Source organism: Anopheles moucheti, chromosome 2 (assembly GCF_943734755.1).
Source record: "Anopheles moucheti chromosome 2, idAnoMoucSN_F20_07, whole genome shotgun sequence".
NCBI classification, from domain to species: Eukaryota; Metazoa; Arthropoda; class Insecta; order Diptera; family Culicidae; genus Anopheles; species Anopheles moucheti.
The window spans coordinates 70,302,572-70,317,970 of record NC_069140.1 but is presented as its reverse complement, the minus strand read 5'-3'; the positions used below and the strand labels follow the sequence as shown (position 1 = coordinate 70,317,970).

Sequence of the window (15,399 nt, the reverse complement as noted above, 5' to 3'; positions counted from 1 at the left end):
GACAGGGATGCCTGCCGGGCTAAGCAGCTGTCAACTGTCAAATTCCCGAAATATGACAAATGACAGCTGTCAACTGTCATGATAATACAACCAAGAAACATGCTTTCCCTGCATCCCACCTGCTTCTCTTATTCTATTTTGCCATTATATAATATTGGTTTACGCATAATTGTGCAAACTAGTTTTTTTTCCTTACTATTCTCCTATTTTTATCAAGTACCACTAGATCGTGATGGATACTGTTGCTATTTCTCAAGCTATACTACGACATCATGCATTGATGGATGGTACTCACTCATGATGATTCATCATTCTTTCGCACTTCTGTTCAACAGATATGTGTCAGTTGCATCCGTAAACATGTGTTATCTATTTGTACTTAATTCGTGTGTCATGAGGGTACAATATAGTATCACTGCCATTTTGTTTAAACGACTTTTACATCATCTGATATGGATTATATCAACCCACGAGTCACAGCAATACGCTTAATTAATTATCCATTTGCTTAATTCGACCAAAAGGTATACGTTTCGTAAAATAAGCAAAAATAAGTAAAAAAAAGTCCGGTGTGACGAAATCGATACATTCTGGAATTCAACTCAAACCAGATGTGTTGTGAAGTTGTTCTATGTCAATTATTCTTGTCTAATTCAATTTATTGTACGTAGGTTATACAGCAAATTTACCAGCAAGATGATTTTATTTTGCAATGTTCTGTTTTTAATTGTTACTTGGGTTTTTAGATTCATCCCATATTTGAAGTTTAAAATTTCAAACCAAAAGGAAATTTCAAATGGAGATCAAATTTTGTCACAATTTCAAGTTTATAAAATCTACAAATGCGAAATGACAGCATCGCATTTGGAAAAACTGTTGTCGGACACTCACATTCCGTTACTGTCTGTCACGCAACAAAATAAGCCGTTATGTATACAATGAGTTCCACCATTTGGCACTCATCGTCAGACATGTCGAGTCATTGATGATTCTAGAGTCAAATATCTATACCCAAGAGAAGACTTTTACAGTCAGGGTCACGCATTTAAAACAAGTGGCGCGAACCGACAAATCCTTAACCCGCTGGTCTATGAAAAGTGTTTGCCAAACATAAAGTGTCAATCGTATGGAGAAACTGTCAAAATTCTGTTCGGCAAACTGCGGAAAACAAAATCATTTGTTTGCCGAAAAAATGTTTGGCATACAAATTGACACACCTTTGACAAACTTTTGTTTGGCAAACACTTTTTATCGACCAGCGGGTAAGACGATGTTTTTCGGCACATGGAATGATTCCTCCCCATTGGCACCATTGTTAATTCCTGTCATAATGCATTATTACTTAATGACAAACTCTTTTAAAATCATCAAGTGTAATTTGAACTGCTACAACGATGTGAGATCCAACAGTCCACAATAAGACGCGTTACAGAGCGTTACATCCATCTTGTCAAACACTACTTTTGGCATGTTTTGCGACGTATGAGCTGTTTGTGGCAACGGGAGAAAGGTTCGAAGATTAGTAAATCTGTCGTAGAAGAAATAATTCGCGGCGCAAACCAAATCATGTGAATTTATTTTGTGCTCTACCCATCAGAAAAGTGGTTCTAATTAACACTAAAGCGATGATTGTTTGACGTTAGGACTTGGTGAGTTCCTACACGTCGCTTGACGCAGCGTGCGCAATCCCTTGGCTGAACTCAAGGGGAAAATAAACAAAACCCGCGGTTCGCGGCACCCATTTCGTGGCAAGTGGTTTTACCGCAATCATTCGGCATTCAGCACTCATATCGGGTGGTAACGGCGCGTCACTAGGGTACAAAAGGTAAAGTTACGGAAGGTCGCCGCGAAGTGCAGCGTTCTGCATCATTGCGTATTGTTTGTGTTGATCGGTTGTGCCCGTTTTAGCATTTGTAATATCACAACAGAAAAAATCTGTCCAACTCAAGTGTGCTGTAATCTGATCGAACTGTCGGAATCTCGGTGCCGCTCGCAGCACGCTTGGATTTGTGCGATGGTGAAGTGGTTTGCTTAGGTACGATAATAATTGTTGCTATTTAATCCAGCCCACAAAACAGCGGTGTGCTTACGTGCGTGTGTGGGGTTTGGTTTGCAGAATCTTGATAGAATTATCATACCGTTGGTTCCTGATTACCGGGATTCGGGTTTTGTGACTAGAATTGTGTGAACTGTGATTTTACTTGCCACGATAAAAGCAAGTGTGTAAATAAACAACGGTGGTGAAAGATATCGGTGCAGTGATAAATGTTTGCACGTGATCAAAAGTGGCGATTGCAAACGGAAGAACAACTGTAGTGCCCGGCAGCGGAAGCGTCCGGTACGATGACATCAGCGTAGCCTAACCGCTTCCCGAAAAAAGAGAAGGGGTCAGAATTTTTGACGCAATAAAATTCGGCAAAACCGGTATCCCGGGAGGAAGTCAAATGCCGCTCGCACGTTCGTTGCGCCATGATGAGTCGCTGGTTTCGCTTGGACGCGGCGGTGTCTACGCGTTGGTTAGCGTTTGCCAATCTCTCGAGTTCAAGCAGAATGGTCGTAAAAGTGATACAAGAAGGTTATTTTCGCCAGAATTTTGGGGTTTTGTTCATGTGGAATGCAGTAATTTGTTCCGATGACAATCTTGGTCTTTCTTGAATCTCGAGCTTCATCCGTTACCCGGGAGGAATGTTGTTCTCTCAGGTAGATCAAGCAAAATTCCTTATTCTTAGCAAAAAGCCGAAATATGCGCTGCTTTCAACAAACGCACCCTCCGGGGATACAGTACAAAGCCAACACGCTTCGCTTCGAAAAAAGAAACTGCATCGAAGCAATCGTGTCATAAAAGTGGCATGTTTCCATTTTTATTGCAAACGCTTTCGCACAAACCATCATACCCAATGCTGATGAGACGAGCAAATGAGGTTCCCTTTGTGAGATGTTTCAGCCGCCGTCCAGCAGTCTGTCTAAAGGCTGAGAAGGATGGGATGATATGTTTTTTTTATAAATAAACATAGCTTCATACACTGCCAAGCGTAAAACTTCGTCCGCTTCATGTAGCTAGGGTGCAAAATTAACGAAGCGTGCCTTGCCAACGTTGCTTTAATCGGTTTAGCTTTCGTTTAATGAGTTAGGTTTTCAAAAATGTCAAAAACTGTTTAGTACTTTTGCAGTAGTAACCCACCCTCCAAGTTTGTACAATTTGCGTCGATGCACCGAATGCAGTGCAAAGAAGTGTGCACGCAGTGCTGTTCATGTCAGTAGACTGGGGGGTTTAAATGATGCATACAAAGCGTGCGACATTATCGTAATGGTTCAAGAAAACTGCCACAAAACGGTGCTTGGCGGTGGTCGAACAGTTCATTAGCTAGCTTGAAGTGGCATTTAGTACGTGAGATTATTGCATACAATAGTGCAATCAATCTTAAAAATCAAAATTTGTATTAATTGCTAAGTTGCTTTCCAGGAAAATGAAAAACTGGTATTGATATGAAAACTATATTATGATCTTATGGCTAATTATTATGAAGTTAGACGCTAGAGGGCTCAGATTTTTATTTATAGCAGGACTACTACCATTGATGATCAGTCACTAAATAATTGGCTATCTTTTGTTGTTCCACGCCGTCAAATGCTACCCGGTATTCGCTGTAATATTTTGTACGGTGCTAACGTCCCGCTCGAAGCCAACTGAATTGTGTGTCTCAACATCTTCGTTACACCGTTCTCGGTGAACGAATTAATTAATAGACATTATCATATCTAGATTATTCATTAAAATCCCTCAGTATCCTAATTCCAGTAGAATTCCACAGTATCCTAATTATTCTGTAAATGCTATAAGTTGTTGAAATGTTGCTGACTTTTTTATTAGCAATATCTGTAAGAAAAGAGACAGCTCCAGTCAAGATTTTGAAATGGTAAGTGATTTCCGAATCATTCTGTATTGGTTGCATCCGGCTGACGATTGATTACTGCTTCCAAATTTGTAGCTCTTATAAAAAAAATTAGAAATAAATTACGATTATAATGTTTTATACGTTTACGACCAATTGCAATCTTATTACGATCAATTTAACTTAAATATTTGTAATAAAATAATCGAACAGACAATCGTGATAAGAAATTAGTTCTGTATTCAGTTCTTCTTTATTGGCGCTACATCCTTTGCTAATATTGAACCGTTCTTTATGGTTGGAATTGAATGAGTTCACGAGCAGCAGAAAAGCAAAGTAGTTCTACGTTATTGTGATGCATGTAGTAGTGGCGTTAAAACTGGGATGGATAACAGAAAAAAATAATTTGCTTATCTTATAAGTATGTCTTATGCTGCACTCAAGTGAACGAAAATTTCCACAATCATTTTCGTTTTACAACAATCGGTAAGTTGCAACATTTACAGTAACAAAGTTATAATTTATGCTAACATCTGATCACTGGACGAAACTGTTTCTTTTTAAATGATCACGACACGGTTGTGTATCGCTGGTTGTGAATGTGAACAGAGAAGTGAATTGTTGATAATTATTTCCAGCCATAATTAAAACAAGTACGACAGACCAAGGCGAAATTCCCATAGCAACGACATTGCCGTTCTCATCTAGTACGATGCGATGCACATTGCCTGTCGAAAGGAGGGAGAGAAAGAGAGAAACGGTGAACACACGTTCTAATAAATTCCGCCAATGTTCTGCTTTTGTGAAAAATGTGCATCATGCTGCTGCATATTGCTGCATAAGGCATCATAAAAAAAACCTAATTCCAACCGCATTAGCTTTATTTATTTTTATGCGTTCAAAAAGAACGACTAAACCGTATGTTAGCTTTAGTAAGGAAGGAAACAAACTTAGTTTAAGATGCATTTTGCTACTGTTTACTATTAAACGTCCGCAGTATATTTCTTTTTGGGGGCATCCGCTCAAACATAGCGTTAATTCGCGTGTGAAGCCACACATAAGCTTCGACGTCCATGCTTTTGAGCGGAATTGATTAATTCTCTCGTCCCTTAGCAATATAACAAAGAAAAAAACCAACCCCCCCTCGAAAAGACCTTGAACTCTGTGGAGCGTTCACAAAAACGCGATCAGTGACGCTCGCTGGAGGGGTTCGTTGGGGTCGCAATCAACGCCAGCCAGAGGGATGATGATGATATTTTTGTGAAAATTGTGACAAATAGAACGTTGTGTCCCACATGTGACGCGATGAAGCTTCTCCATAGCTACATGATTTTGCATTGAAGGCAAAATCACACTGTCGTAGTGAAATGACAGAGCACCAAGTAGACGTATGGCAGTGTATGTTATTTACCCGTGAGAAGTGTGCTTGTGGCTGGTCATCATCATCAACATCATCAACGGTTTCTCCTATGTGACGCTTTTCACGAACCGCCAGTCAAAATGAAGCGAAGGAAAATGGAACAAGAAGAAGCTAACGTGAACAATTTTTATAGCAGCAAATAAAAAGGTTGGCTAGTTGGAAAAATTACGCACTCACTCTTGCCTGATCGTGGGGTGGAAAACGGGGAGGGAAAATTTTGATGAATAATCATTATCATTTAATAGTGTACTCATCCGTGCGTATTGCAGTTTCCTTGTGGTTTTTTTTCCCCCATTCCAGACAATTTATTGGCACGTGGGTGCTACCGCAGTGGATTCGAGATTGGGTTCCATGTTATTTAGCCTTAATCGAGAGATTCAATTTATATTAACTTCAACATTGTGCATATCCAAGTGTAAGAGCACGTCATTTCTGTTTCAGTCTTTGGTGGAACCCTTTCAAGGGTGAACGGTTGTGCCATCGGCGATACAACAATTTGGCTCGCGTTTGGATTGAGGTCATGGTAAGATGAATGGTAAGAATACGATAAACGAAGAAAAAAAGCCCAAAAACATAAAACGTTTGTGTCGAGGTTCCATTCATTGGGCTATTTATGCGTGAGCGTACTAAACAAATTAGACTCCGAGAAATGGAGGTGTCTGAAAGGGTCTCCCAAAACCAAACCTATGCTGAATAGCTTCGACAAAGGCGTACGAGGCCCTAATAGTGTTAAAATGTTTGAGAAATATTAGGAGGAAATAGCTGTTTTTGCGAATTTTGCTTATCATTCAGGTCTGGTCATGGCCTCAGCATTATATTAGCATTTTCAGTTAGCATGTAGGGGCGGTGGCGTATTGGTATGCACACGACAGAACCGGTTCAAAATCTAATTCGGACCAATCCTCCGTACGAAGGACTGGCTATCCGGCTACGGGTAAATAAAGCAAAAAAAAAGCCAAAAATGGCAGTACTTATTATTAGACCCTTTGAGGTTGTTGTGCCGTTAATGAAGAACTGCTAGGATGGTGGCGGTTGGGTTATCTGTGTGACACAATAATATAACATCGTTTTTAAAAATGCTACATTAACGATATCAAATGGGTGTAACTTTGAGGAAGACACTTCTTCAACAGCAACATAATACAGTATGTCTTTCGAAATTCCTCTACAAGCCGCACCTTTTAATTAAAGTCTCATTTGATTGACGTCTCAAGCCACAGGGGATAATAAATACTCTTCTGTTTCGGGCCTGTGTCGCACCTCTGCGAATCATTCGACCTGTTTTAGTGTGTTCGTAAATTTGGCACCGTCTTTTTGTTTAAATAAGGTTATCACGCTCCATTGGAAAAGGATGACTAGAGCGAAGGGTAATGCTAGTGGTGAATCGGTATGTTGGTGATGGAACACCAAAATGGTCAGTCACATGAACGTCGCCCCGGATGTGTGTCGTATTCGTAGACTGCCACAGACGAATAAGGTCCAGCAGTGCGTTCACTTCTCGTGTGAGTTGATTCATACGTTCAGACAGTTTGGAAAGGAAACGAGTGAATTGTGTGCGGGACGATATGCTATGAGTGATTTAATAAGTCAATACATCGAGGTGAACATAATCGATATTTAACATACATTTTCTATCCAAACAACAGCAAAAGAAGGAACGTAACCACACAACTGTAAAGAAATGTAATTAACGGATACCAGTGAATTGATCTCGCCTTAGTGTCGCGATCGCAAAAGTGCCGCAAGCTTGTGTCAATTGTTTTCACACTCCGGAGAGTGTTTACTAGTGTGTAAAGTAATATAAGGTATTAAGGTGTAATAACTTCCCCACCATGACGGTAACTTATACAGCAGAGGTGGCCACCTGCCGTGGTTTCGGTTGCTTCCTGAAGCTGCTCGTGAGGTAAGTGTACGGGGAACACAGCACGCAGTGTTAGAAACCAGTAGAACGTAGCAAGAAGATACTCCTTATCAATGTAATTCGTTTATCACAAAATCAACACTATGTTCCGCTTATGTAGGTGCTCAATCAAATCGTGTCTTTTACCTTCACTTCTTCGCCGCGGCACATTTTGAGGTTCTAATGACAAAGTTTTAACCGCAAACACTTTGAGATTTGAGAATCCACCGGTGTTGACTTCTTGTCCAATTATCACCCTGACACGCTTACTCACCTTGGTTTTCTAACTCGTTTTTCTGAGATTTCTCTATGGTGGAGGTGTGAAAATATATTACCTCACTTGTGCTACTATCTTCGTCCAACAGCATCAGCGTCAATTCTTACGATTCAATCGGATGGGTGTGTTACGTGTTGGAAAATAAAATTCATCCTTTTATAGGTTGCATTGATAAGCACAGGCCGTTAGCACGGAGGCTGCAATGTGAAGTTTATCTGCATAATGTTACCATACGCGTCAAGCGAATGTGCAGACAGGCATAATTAATGCTTCATGACGTGGAATAGGACCCGAGCACATCGCCGGTGCTCCACCGACTAATTCTTACATCATAATGTCAACTCAGTAAATAGGTTGGATGCGCTTATTGTAAAATTAGCATATTTCAATTACAGCTGTATTCCTTATTTACTCATATTAATAGTATATCATAAAATGTACAAAGGACCGTTACGGACGTTGCTAACTTTCCTTTTAATGTTTTCAAATTTAAGTGAGCTTATCAATGACTAAGCAAGCGTGAGTTACAGAGCAATTGAAAATAAACTTATTTAATGAAAACAGACTTGCAGGAGACAGTTGCTGCTTGAAAGTGTGTTGTATTATCTTTCATCAAGTGTCTTATCAGGAGAAGTTATTTCGTTGTTTTTTTGCCCGAATTTCAACGTAACATATAAGACGTTAGGAATTTGTCTATGTATGAATCATACAAAGATAATGATTACAAAAGCTGTTTCATAATTTTATGTTTTGTTGTAATCATTTTTTTCAAGTTTTTTAATTAAAATACACTTACTTTGCTACATGGATGTTAAAACAACACATTAGATTATTTTAAACCGATTAAAATTAATATGTAGATTCATGCATATATTTTGGTTCAATTTTTTACCTTTTTTTTAACATTCCAATATTGAGATTATTCATTGCTGCCAAAGTTTAATTACTTTTAACAATAATACAGGAAAAGGAAAGAAGAAAGGATAGCAAATATAACAATTACAAATATTAAATTTACAAATATGTTTAATTTAATTATGTACTCTATTATTTGCATCTGTTGTTATTATAACTGGTCCAGTTTGAATGGATATACTCTTGTTATACTATAAACATTTTCTTCTTTTAAATTTGTTATTTTATGTTTAAAAAGTCGTCTGATTTGTTGGATAAATCAGGTACAGAGAAGAAAATCGGCGCTACGATTTTGAAGTTTAAACGAAATTCCATCAACATTCGATTTACGCGGAAATTCAAGATACGCGGATTTTTCCCGGGCTATAACGATTCGCTATAATAGCGTATGTTGGGGACTGCCACCAGCACTTGATTCAGACTTGTTGTAACCATTATCAACAAGGTTGCATATAAACAATAAACATTTTCAAGTTCAAGCTACAATTGCCGTAAGCGCGACGCGTAACACTTCCACAACAGTCGAGGGAAGCATTTCCTTTTTACCGAAGAAAAAGATGCTGTTTGGAAATTCCGGCTTAAAAACGTAGCGTAACAACATGAGTGATATTATGTATGTCATTCAAAACTGGCGAACTGTTATAGAAGATTTTTGACTGATTTTTGATGTAGAAGATGACTGATTTAGCCTACCGATAAGGGGTTTTACCAATCATTGAGATCCAGCATGTTTTATGCTGAGCTGATTAAAATTTAAATTCTCATCTCTATTTTTATTGGCACTCCTCTTTCAAACGATCCGCTAAACTGATTGAATGAAACCGACATTTTATTTCAACCTCGGCCACTTCCCCCGAACTAACTTCGCAGAGTTGTTGCTTTCTTGATTGGTCATTTGTAGCAGCACCGGCTCTCACAATCAACGCAAACTTTGCCTTTATTCGTCGTGTGCGGGTTGATTCATATGCCGGTTTTTCGACCAAACCGGTTCCATGGTCAGTTCGCTTGCTTTAAACCAAGACCTTCGAAGTATGGGAAAATGTTGAGGGTTGCTATCGTGTGTTTTCCATTATGTCACACGCGAAACTCGCGCGGAAATTACACTTGTTCATACTGACGGGACGTACGGACCATGCACCAGATGAAAGTGATTGTTTTACTGATACTTTTAAGGATAATCCAGCAACGCACGACATCAAATATGCGTTTAGATAATTCTAAAATTAATCATTTAATATATGAACGACACTAGACAGAGCGGAACAATGTTTTCTCATTTTCAAATTGGTTGAATGTTTTAAGCGCAAGTAAATATGAGCGAAACAAACAATTTTATTTCTTATAACAATATGCTCTGTAACCTGAGGAATAAGTTAGGAGAAAACTATAAAAATTATTGTGTTAATCTTTTTCAGGTGAATTTAATTTACCTTTTTAATTTTGAACAAAACAATTAAATTAATGTTTGTCTCAACACGCTAAAGCTGCTCGGAATTGAAAAAATGCGTATGCGTAACAGGTATTCAGAATAAAATATACTTTCATTCCTAAAGCATCGCGAAGTTGAATTGATAGATCGATGGTAAAAAGCATATCCGAAGCAACGGTAAAATCGGTGATCGTTGAAGCATCAGATCGCAAATGATATGTATGGATATGTCGATATGTTGCATTATGTTTTCTTTAAACATGCTCTACACAACACTACCATGCTCAAGGTATTTAGAAAGCCTTATGTACTTTTTTTTTAAATTATTCTTCCGTATCGATAATTTTCATAAGACGAATGTCTGTTAGAGATTATGTATTTTTTTTTTAAGAGATTACTTACTATAACCAATCTAGACGACATCCAACATCAGCGTGCAATAAAATATAGGTCATTAAAACATTTTCTTCCCTTCTGCCTTCACTTACAGATGGCGCGGTAGTATCTACAAACTAGTATGGCTGGACTTAACGTGCTTCCTGCTTCTATACTACGTGCTCAACGTTACCTACCGGCTCGGATTGTCAGAGGATCAAAAACGGTACAGTATTGGTGCCACCAACATCATCGCCACGCATCATTCATCTGCTCCATTGTTGTCGTTTTAGGATATTCGAGGAAATCGTCAAGTACTGCGCTACGTACAGCAATCTGATTCCGCTTTCCTTCGTGCTTGGTTTCTACGTCACCATCGTAATGACGCGCTGGTGGAACCAGTACACAAGCATTCCTTGGCCGGACCCTATTGCCGTCTTTGTCAGTGCCAACATTCACGGTCAGGTAAGGTTGCGCAGGACGGGGTGAAACGTGCAAAGGAAAGATTTCCTACAGTCCTGCGGGCGCCACGTTATTATTCTTTCCGTACCCCTTGCGTTGGGTGTCAAATCAATAATTTACGCTTCCACCTCCACGGCACGGGTTGTCTCGCCGTTGCTGATGTTTGTTCATTTGAATCCGGTTTCCGGTTGATTCGATTGTGATGTGCCCAAATAGCTGTGCCGAGGATAATATTAGTTTCAACCAGTAACAGAATCCTCCCTACGATTAGAAACCGATTAGCTTTAGTCCATTGTGCGTAGGGCGAAGAACTCTCGGGACAGAAGCGAAACGGTCGGCGTCATTAGCGAAAAAACACTAAGGCGGCGTATCCGATTACGATTTGATGTTATCGCGGTATATTAGTGTCAGGTCGGCCAATGTCTCGTTAATTTTGGTTAAATATTGACATACCGATCAGGGAGAACAAATACGGTCAGTTCTGGCTGAGATTAACGGTCGATAGTAGTAACGTTTGTACATTTTTTCACTGATTTCAGGACGAACGGGGTCGTGTAATGCGACGTACAATCATGCGCTACGTCTGTCTCTGTCTCACGATGGTGTTGACGAACATTTCACCGCGTGTGAAGAAACGCTTCCCGACCATTGAGCATCTGGTGGAGGCCGGTCTGTTGAACGAAAACGAACATACCATCATGTCCCATTTGAATCAGAAGTTTCCGCGTCACTCGAAGCACTGGTTACCGATCGTATGGGCGGCAAGCATTGTGACCCGTGCCCGTAAGGAGGGTCGCTGCAGGGATGATTTCGCATCCAAAACGATCATCGACGAGCTGAACAAGTTTCGCGGCCAGTGTGGGCTGTTGATCTCGTACGACACGATCAGTGTGCCGCTTGTGTACACGCAGGTGGTAACGCTTGCCGTGTACAGCTACTTCCTTACCTCGGTTATGGGTCAGCAGTGGGTAGAAACGAAGGAGCTTGGCGAGGGCGTGGTGAACAAGATAGATCAGTACTTCCCGATCTTCACCACGTTGCAGTTTTTCTTCTACATGGGCTGGCTGAAGGTGGCCGAATCGCTGATCAATCCGTTCGGCGAGGACGATGACGATTTCGAGGTTAACTGGATGGTCGATCGGAACCTGCAGGTGTCCTATCTGATCGTGGACGAGATGCATCACGAACATCCCGAACTGCTAAAGGATCAGTACTGGGACGAGATCTTCCCGACCGAGTTGCCGCACACGGTAGCGTCGGCCGAAATTCGCGAGGAACCACCGCAACCCTCGACAGCCGACATCGTGGTGAAGAAGAGGGAGGCCGAAGTCATCCCGGTAGTGCCAACGGCCGTCCGCATCGATGAAATGGTCGGTAAACAGAACCAAGCGGTTGAGTATAACTTCCCCGCGAATCCCAACGACGATGAGGTTAGCAAACGAGTGCGATTGTCTCGATTATTCCATCTTATTATGACGCCTATGTACTCTAAACATATGGTACTAAATTCTGAGCAGCGGGGTTTCAATTTAATTACCTCGGTGATGGCACTTTATAGTCTCTTTTTCCTGATCAAGTATCGTACAGATGGCGGTTATCGGTTACCGTTCGGTAGCTATCACTCTCTCACCACAGCCCAAGCCCGTTGGCACGAACAATGAATGGCGGCCCTCAAAAATGTTATGCTCGTAAGAAATTTCCGAACGATCGTTCGAACGATAGATCGTACGGATGCACCCTAATTCGATTGCACTCGCTTACTAATCCGGAAAGGAATTCGATAGTTCCTCGTGCAGAAGGTTGCTTATGTCACTGCACGATGGCAAGAGGTACTAACGACAACGGTACTAATAGTTTAACTACTGCAATTAATCGAATCTAACTCTTCTTAACGACCGATATGTCGGCTACAATTAATTAGAACAGATCTTCTTGTCTAAATTTTAAATAATAATACATATATGATGTAAGGATTCAAGATCAACTATCTACTAAACAACCAACGTGACATAAGTTTCTTTCTGCAATCACCTGTCCTATACATCTATTCCTTAGAAGCATAGTGAACACGGTCACAGTTGATCGTTTCTAAAAGTAATACCTAGATATCCTGGCACTAACATTTGTCTACTGACTATTTCTAAAAGCGGCTTCCTTCGAAAACATTGTGAAATGTTTCTAAACAGCTGAAGACAGCATTACCAGGAACAATGGAACAGCTTGTACAATTATTTTAGGGTGGCTTCATAATTTTTAGTGCAACCAGATTCTATTTGTACGATTGAACACTTTAATTTTTCAAAAGGAATTGTTTAGAAATGTTCCACCTTGTTTGCTGTCATAGCTTCTGAATGTCATTTCACAATCAGTTTCGAAAAATGTCCCCTTTGTGGAACAGTGTCGCTGGATAGATGCATTCACTTACAAAATTTTGTTCGCTTTGCAGATGGACGATAACGTAAGCGGTATACACTTTAATACGTCCGAGAAACCCATCTATCGTGGCGGCAGCTCGGCCACTAGTCTGGCTAGTGTGGCTGGTACGATGTCCCGTGTCAACACTGTTACCTCAGCGCTGAAGCGATTTTTCAGCAAGGACGAATCGAGTCGCCCGAACAGTGCGACACCGGATGCGGCTGGATCGGTGCCGTTCAAATTTCCTGGTTCGGCCAGTTCGACGAATCTCGCCGGTGGCCGAATACCCGACAGGGCAATGGGTAGCATGCGCATCACGGACCAAGTGATCGAAGAGGTGGACGAACAATTAACCATCACATCGATGCAGGGCAACAATGATTCTCGGCCAACGGCGGCCAGTTTGTTCGAGCATGGTCCACCCAAGCCTAGCGAACCGGTCGATGTGCCGCAACAAGCTTACAACCGTACTCAATCCTCCGTGGCCCATGGATTCCATACGCAGCTGACACCGCCCGGCCCGGACACGTTGCTTTCGGCCTCGGCACCGGAAACGGGCAGATTCGAACACAATTATGTGCCACTGAGTCCTACCGATCCGGATGCCGTCCCGATGGTTGCATCCTCAACGGCGCTCCGTGGTATGGTCGATGAAACGGACCGTGTGACTACAACGTTTGCGAACGAAGAAACGGAAAAGGAACAGCTGGAACGAAAGACACGCATGCTGGCACGTTCGATTAGCAAGCAGGCTGTACTGGGACTGATCGATGCCGATATGCTGCTCGATGAGCTTACCAAGAGCACGGGTGATTTGGAAGGTTCGGAAAAGAAAGCCTCGCAAAACACGCCCGATGGTCCGACGTCGGACAGTAACAGCAATGTCGATACGACGTTATGATTCTACGTGTCCGATGCAGACGAAAACATCATCGTTGTCAACGTGAAGGAGGGTAGTGCCGATAGGTAGCAGATCTAGCACCGTATAGTGCATCTTCCCGTACGCGGATGGAATTGGAATTGAGAACGATCATCCATCATCTGGCTCGGTATGCACAAATCTCGTATGGCACACATCCAACAAAAAGAAAAAGAAACGAATCACTAATCTCTCTCACTCACACACTTTTCGCCCTCACTTCAACCAGATAGTCGTACAAAACTAAGGAAGCTAATATTGTACCAATACGTTCCATTAGTACTCTAAGCTTTTACTGGTGGTGATAATGATGAAAAATGATGGTGTAAAGAGGAAGAATAAGTAGCAGCGGCTGTTAGAGAGCTGTAAGTTCACATCCTGTATCTCAATAATCGATAATCGTACGCGCTGATTATCCACGAATGTGATGAAAGTGTTTTATTTGCAGCAGTATTTTGCTATTACCCAGCGGTAATTGTACTAAAAAGAAGCCCTAGGCTAGCCAGATTACGCACAACGTGCTTGCAACGATTGCAGGTGTTGCATTTTAGGTTGCCTTATTGTTGATGCAAAGTTTCCGCAGCTCGTATAAGTGAGAACATTGTGGCCTACGCAAACACATGCGCCTTAACTGTATTAGCCTTTCGGAACATGTTAGATGCTCGAATGTGGTGGCCAAATGGACGGCCAATCAGCAGCTAAGCTATGAAAAGTCGTATATTTTAGTAATTGCTCACGTGTAAACTATTTAGTTTTAGCAGTTGGGCGCTCTTTAAAAGTGCCGCCACAGGAAGGAAAATGATAAAAGACACATGAGTCTTTTAACAAGCTATGCTATAATATTTACATTAATCACTATCGAATATTGAGCATCAATTTTTAACCGCAATAAAAGTTCTTCTTTGAACAAACGAGAAATGCGAGTGTTTGAAAACTTTTTTTTAATATTGGAGAACGCTAATGATTTTATGTGCTGATTTGTGACAATTTGAATTGCTAATGCAATTTCCCGCCCTAAACAAGCTATCGTCCGTAGCGTCCTCTGTACGTGAATGTGTTGTAGCAATCAAGGGGAAAAATTGTGTGCGATTGAACCTCCAGCGGATAAAATTGTACGTAAAGTCATGTAAATTCACCGGACTTCAGATGGAGAAAATAAACTTGCCGTCATTGACTATTTCTTATAATTTTACTATTATTATTTATTAGTAATTTGCTTGACGGTCTATTTAATAAATAGTACTTAAATACTAGACAGTAAGGAATCGAAGACGGTCTTTAAACAATGACGTAGACAACTTACAATTTTACACAAAAGTACCCAATTTAATTCACGGCACATCTGCTGTAACGTGGATACGTTTTTCATAGCTGGTCCTAGTACGATCACAACG

At 40.9% G+C, this 15,399-nt stretch overlaps 1 protein-coding gene across 3 annotated transcripts; it reads left to right on the top strand.

Annotated features, from left to right (window-relative positions):
• The first annotated feature begins 1,782 nt into the window (after nt 1-1,782).
• LOC128302128 (bestrophin-4-like) lies at nt 1,783-14,973 on the top strand. 3 transcript variants are annotated; one of them, XR_008287369.1, is made up of 7 exons: nt 1,783-1,825; nt 6,960-7,216; nt 10,325-10,435; nt 10,503-10,674; nt 11,211-12,101; nt 13,118-14,135; nt 14,235-14,973. XR_008287369.1 is itself a non-coding variant. In XM_053039028.1 (6 exons), exons 2-6 carry the CDS (start codon nt 7,146-7,148, stop codon nt 13,985-13,987), a joined length of 2,055 nt encoding a protein of 684 aa, XP_052894988.1. In that variant the 5' UTR covers nt 1,783-1,825; nt 6,960-7,145; the 3' UTR covers nt 13,988-14,973. The 3 variants fall into 3 exon arrangements, 2 of the variants coding, with proteins under 2 accessions (XP_052894988.1, XP_052894869.1); XM_053039028.1 differs by having other exon boundaries at nt 11,211-12,041; nt 13,118-14,973; XM_053038909.1 differs by having other exon boundaries at nt 13,118-14,973.
• The last annotated feature ends 426 nt before the right edge of the window (nt 14,974-15,399 follow it).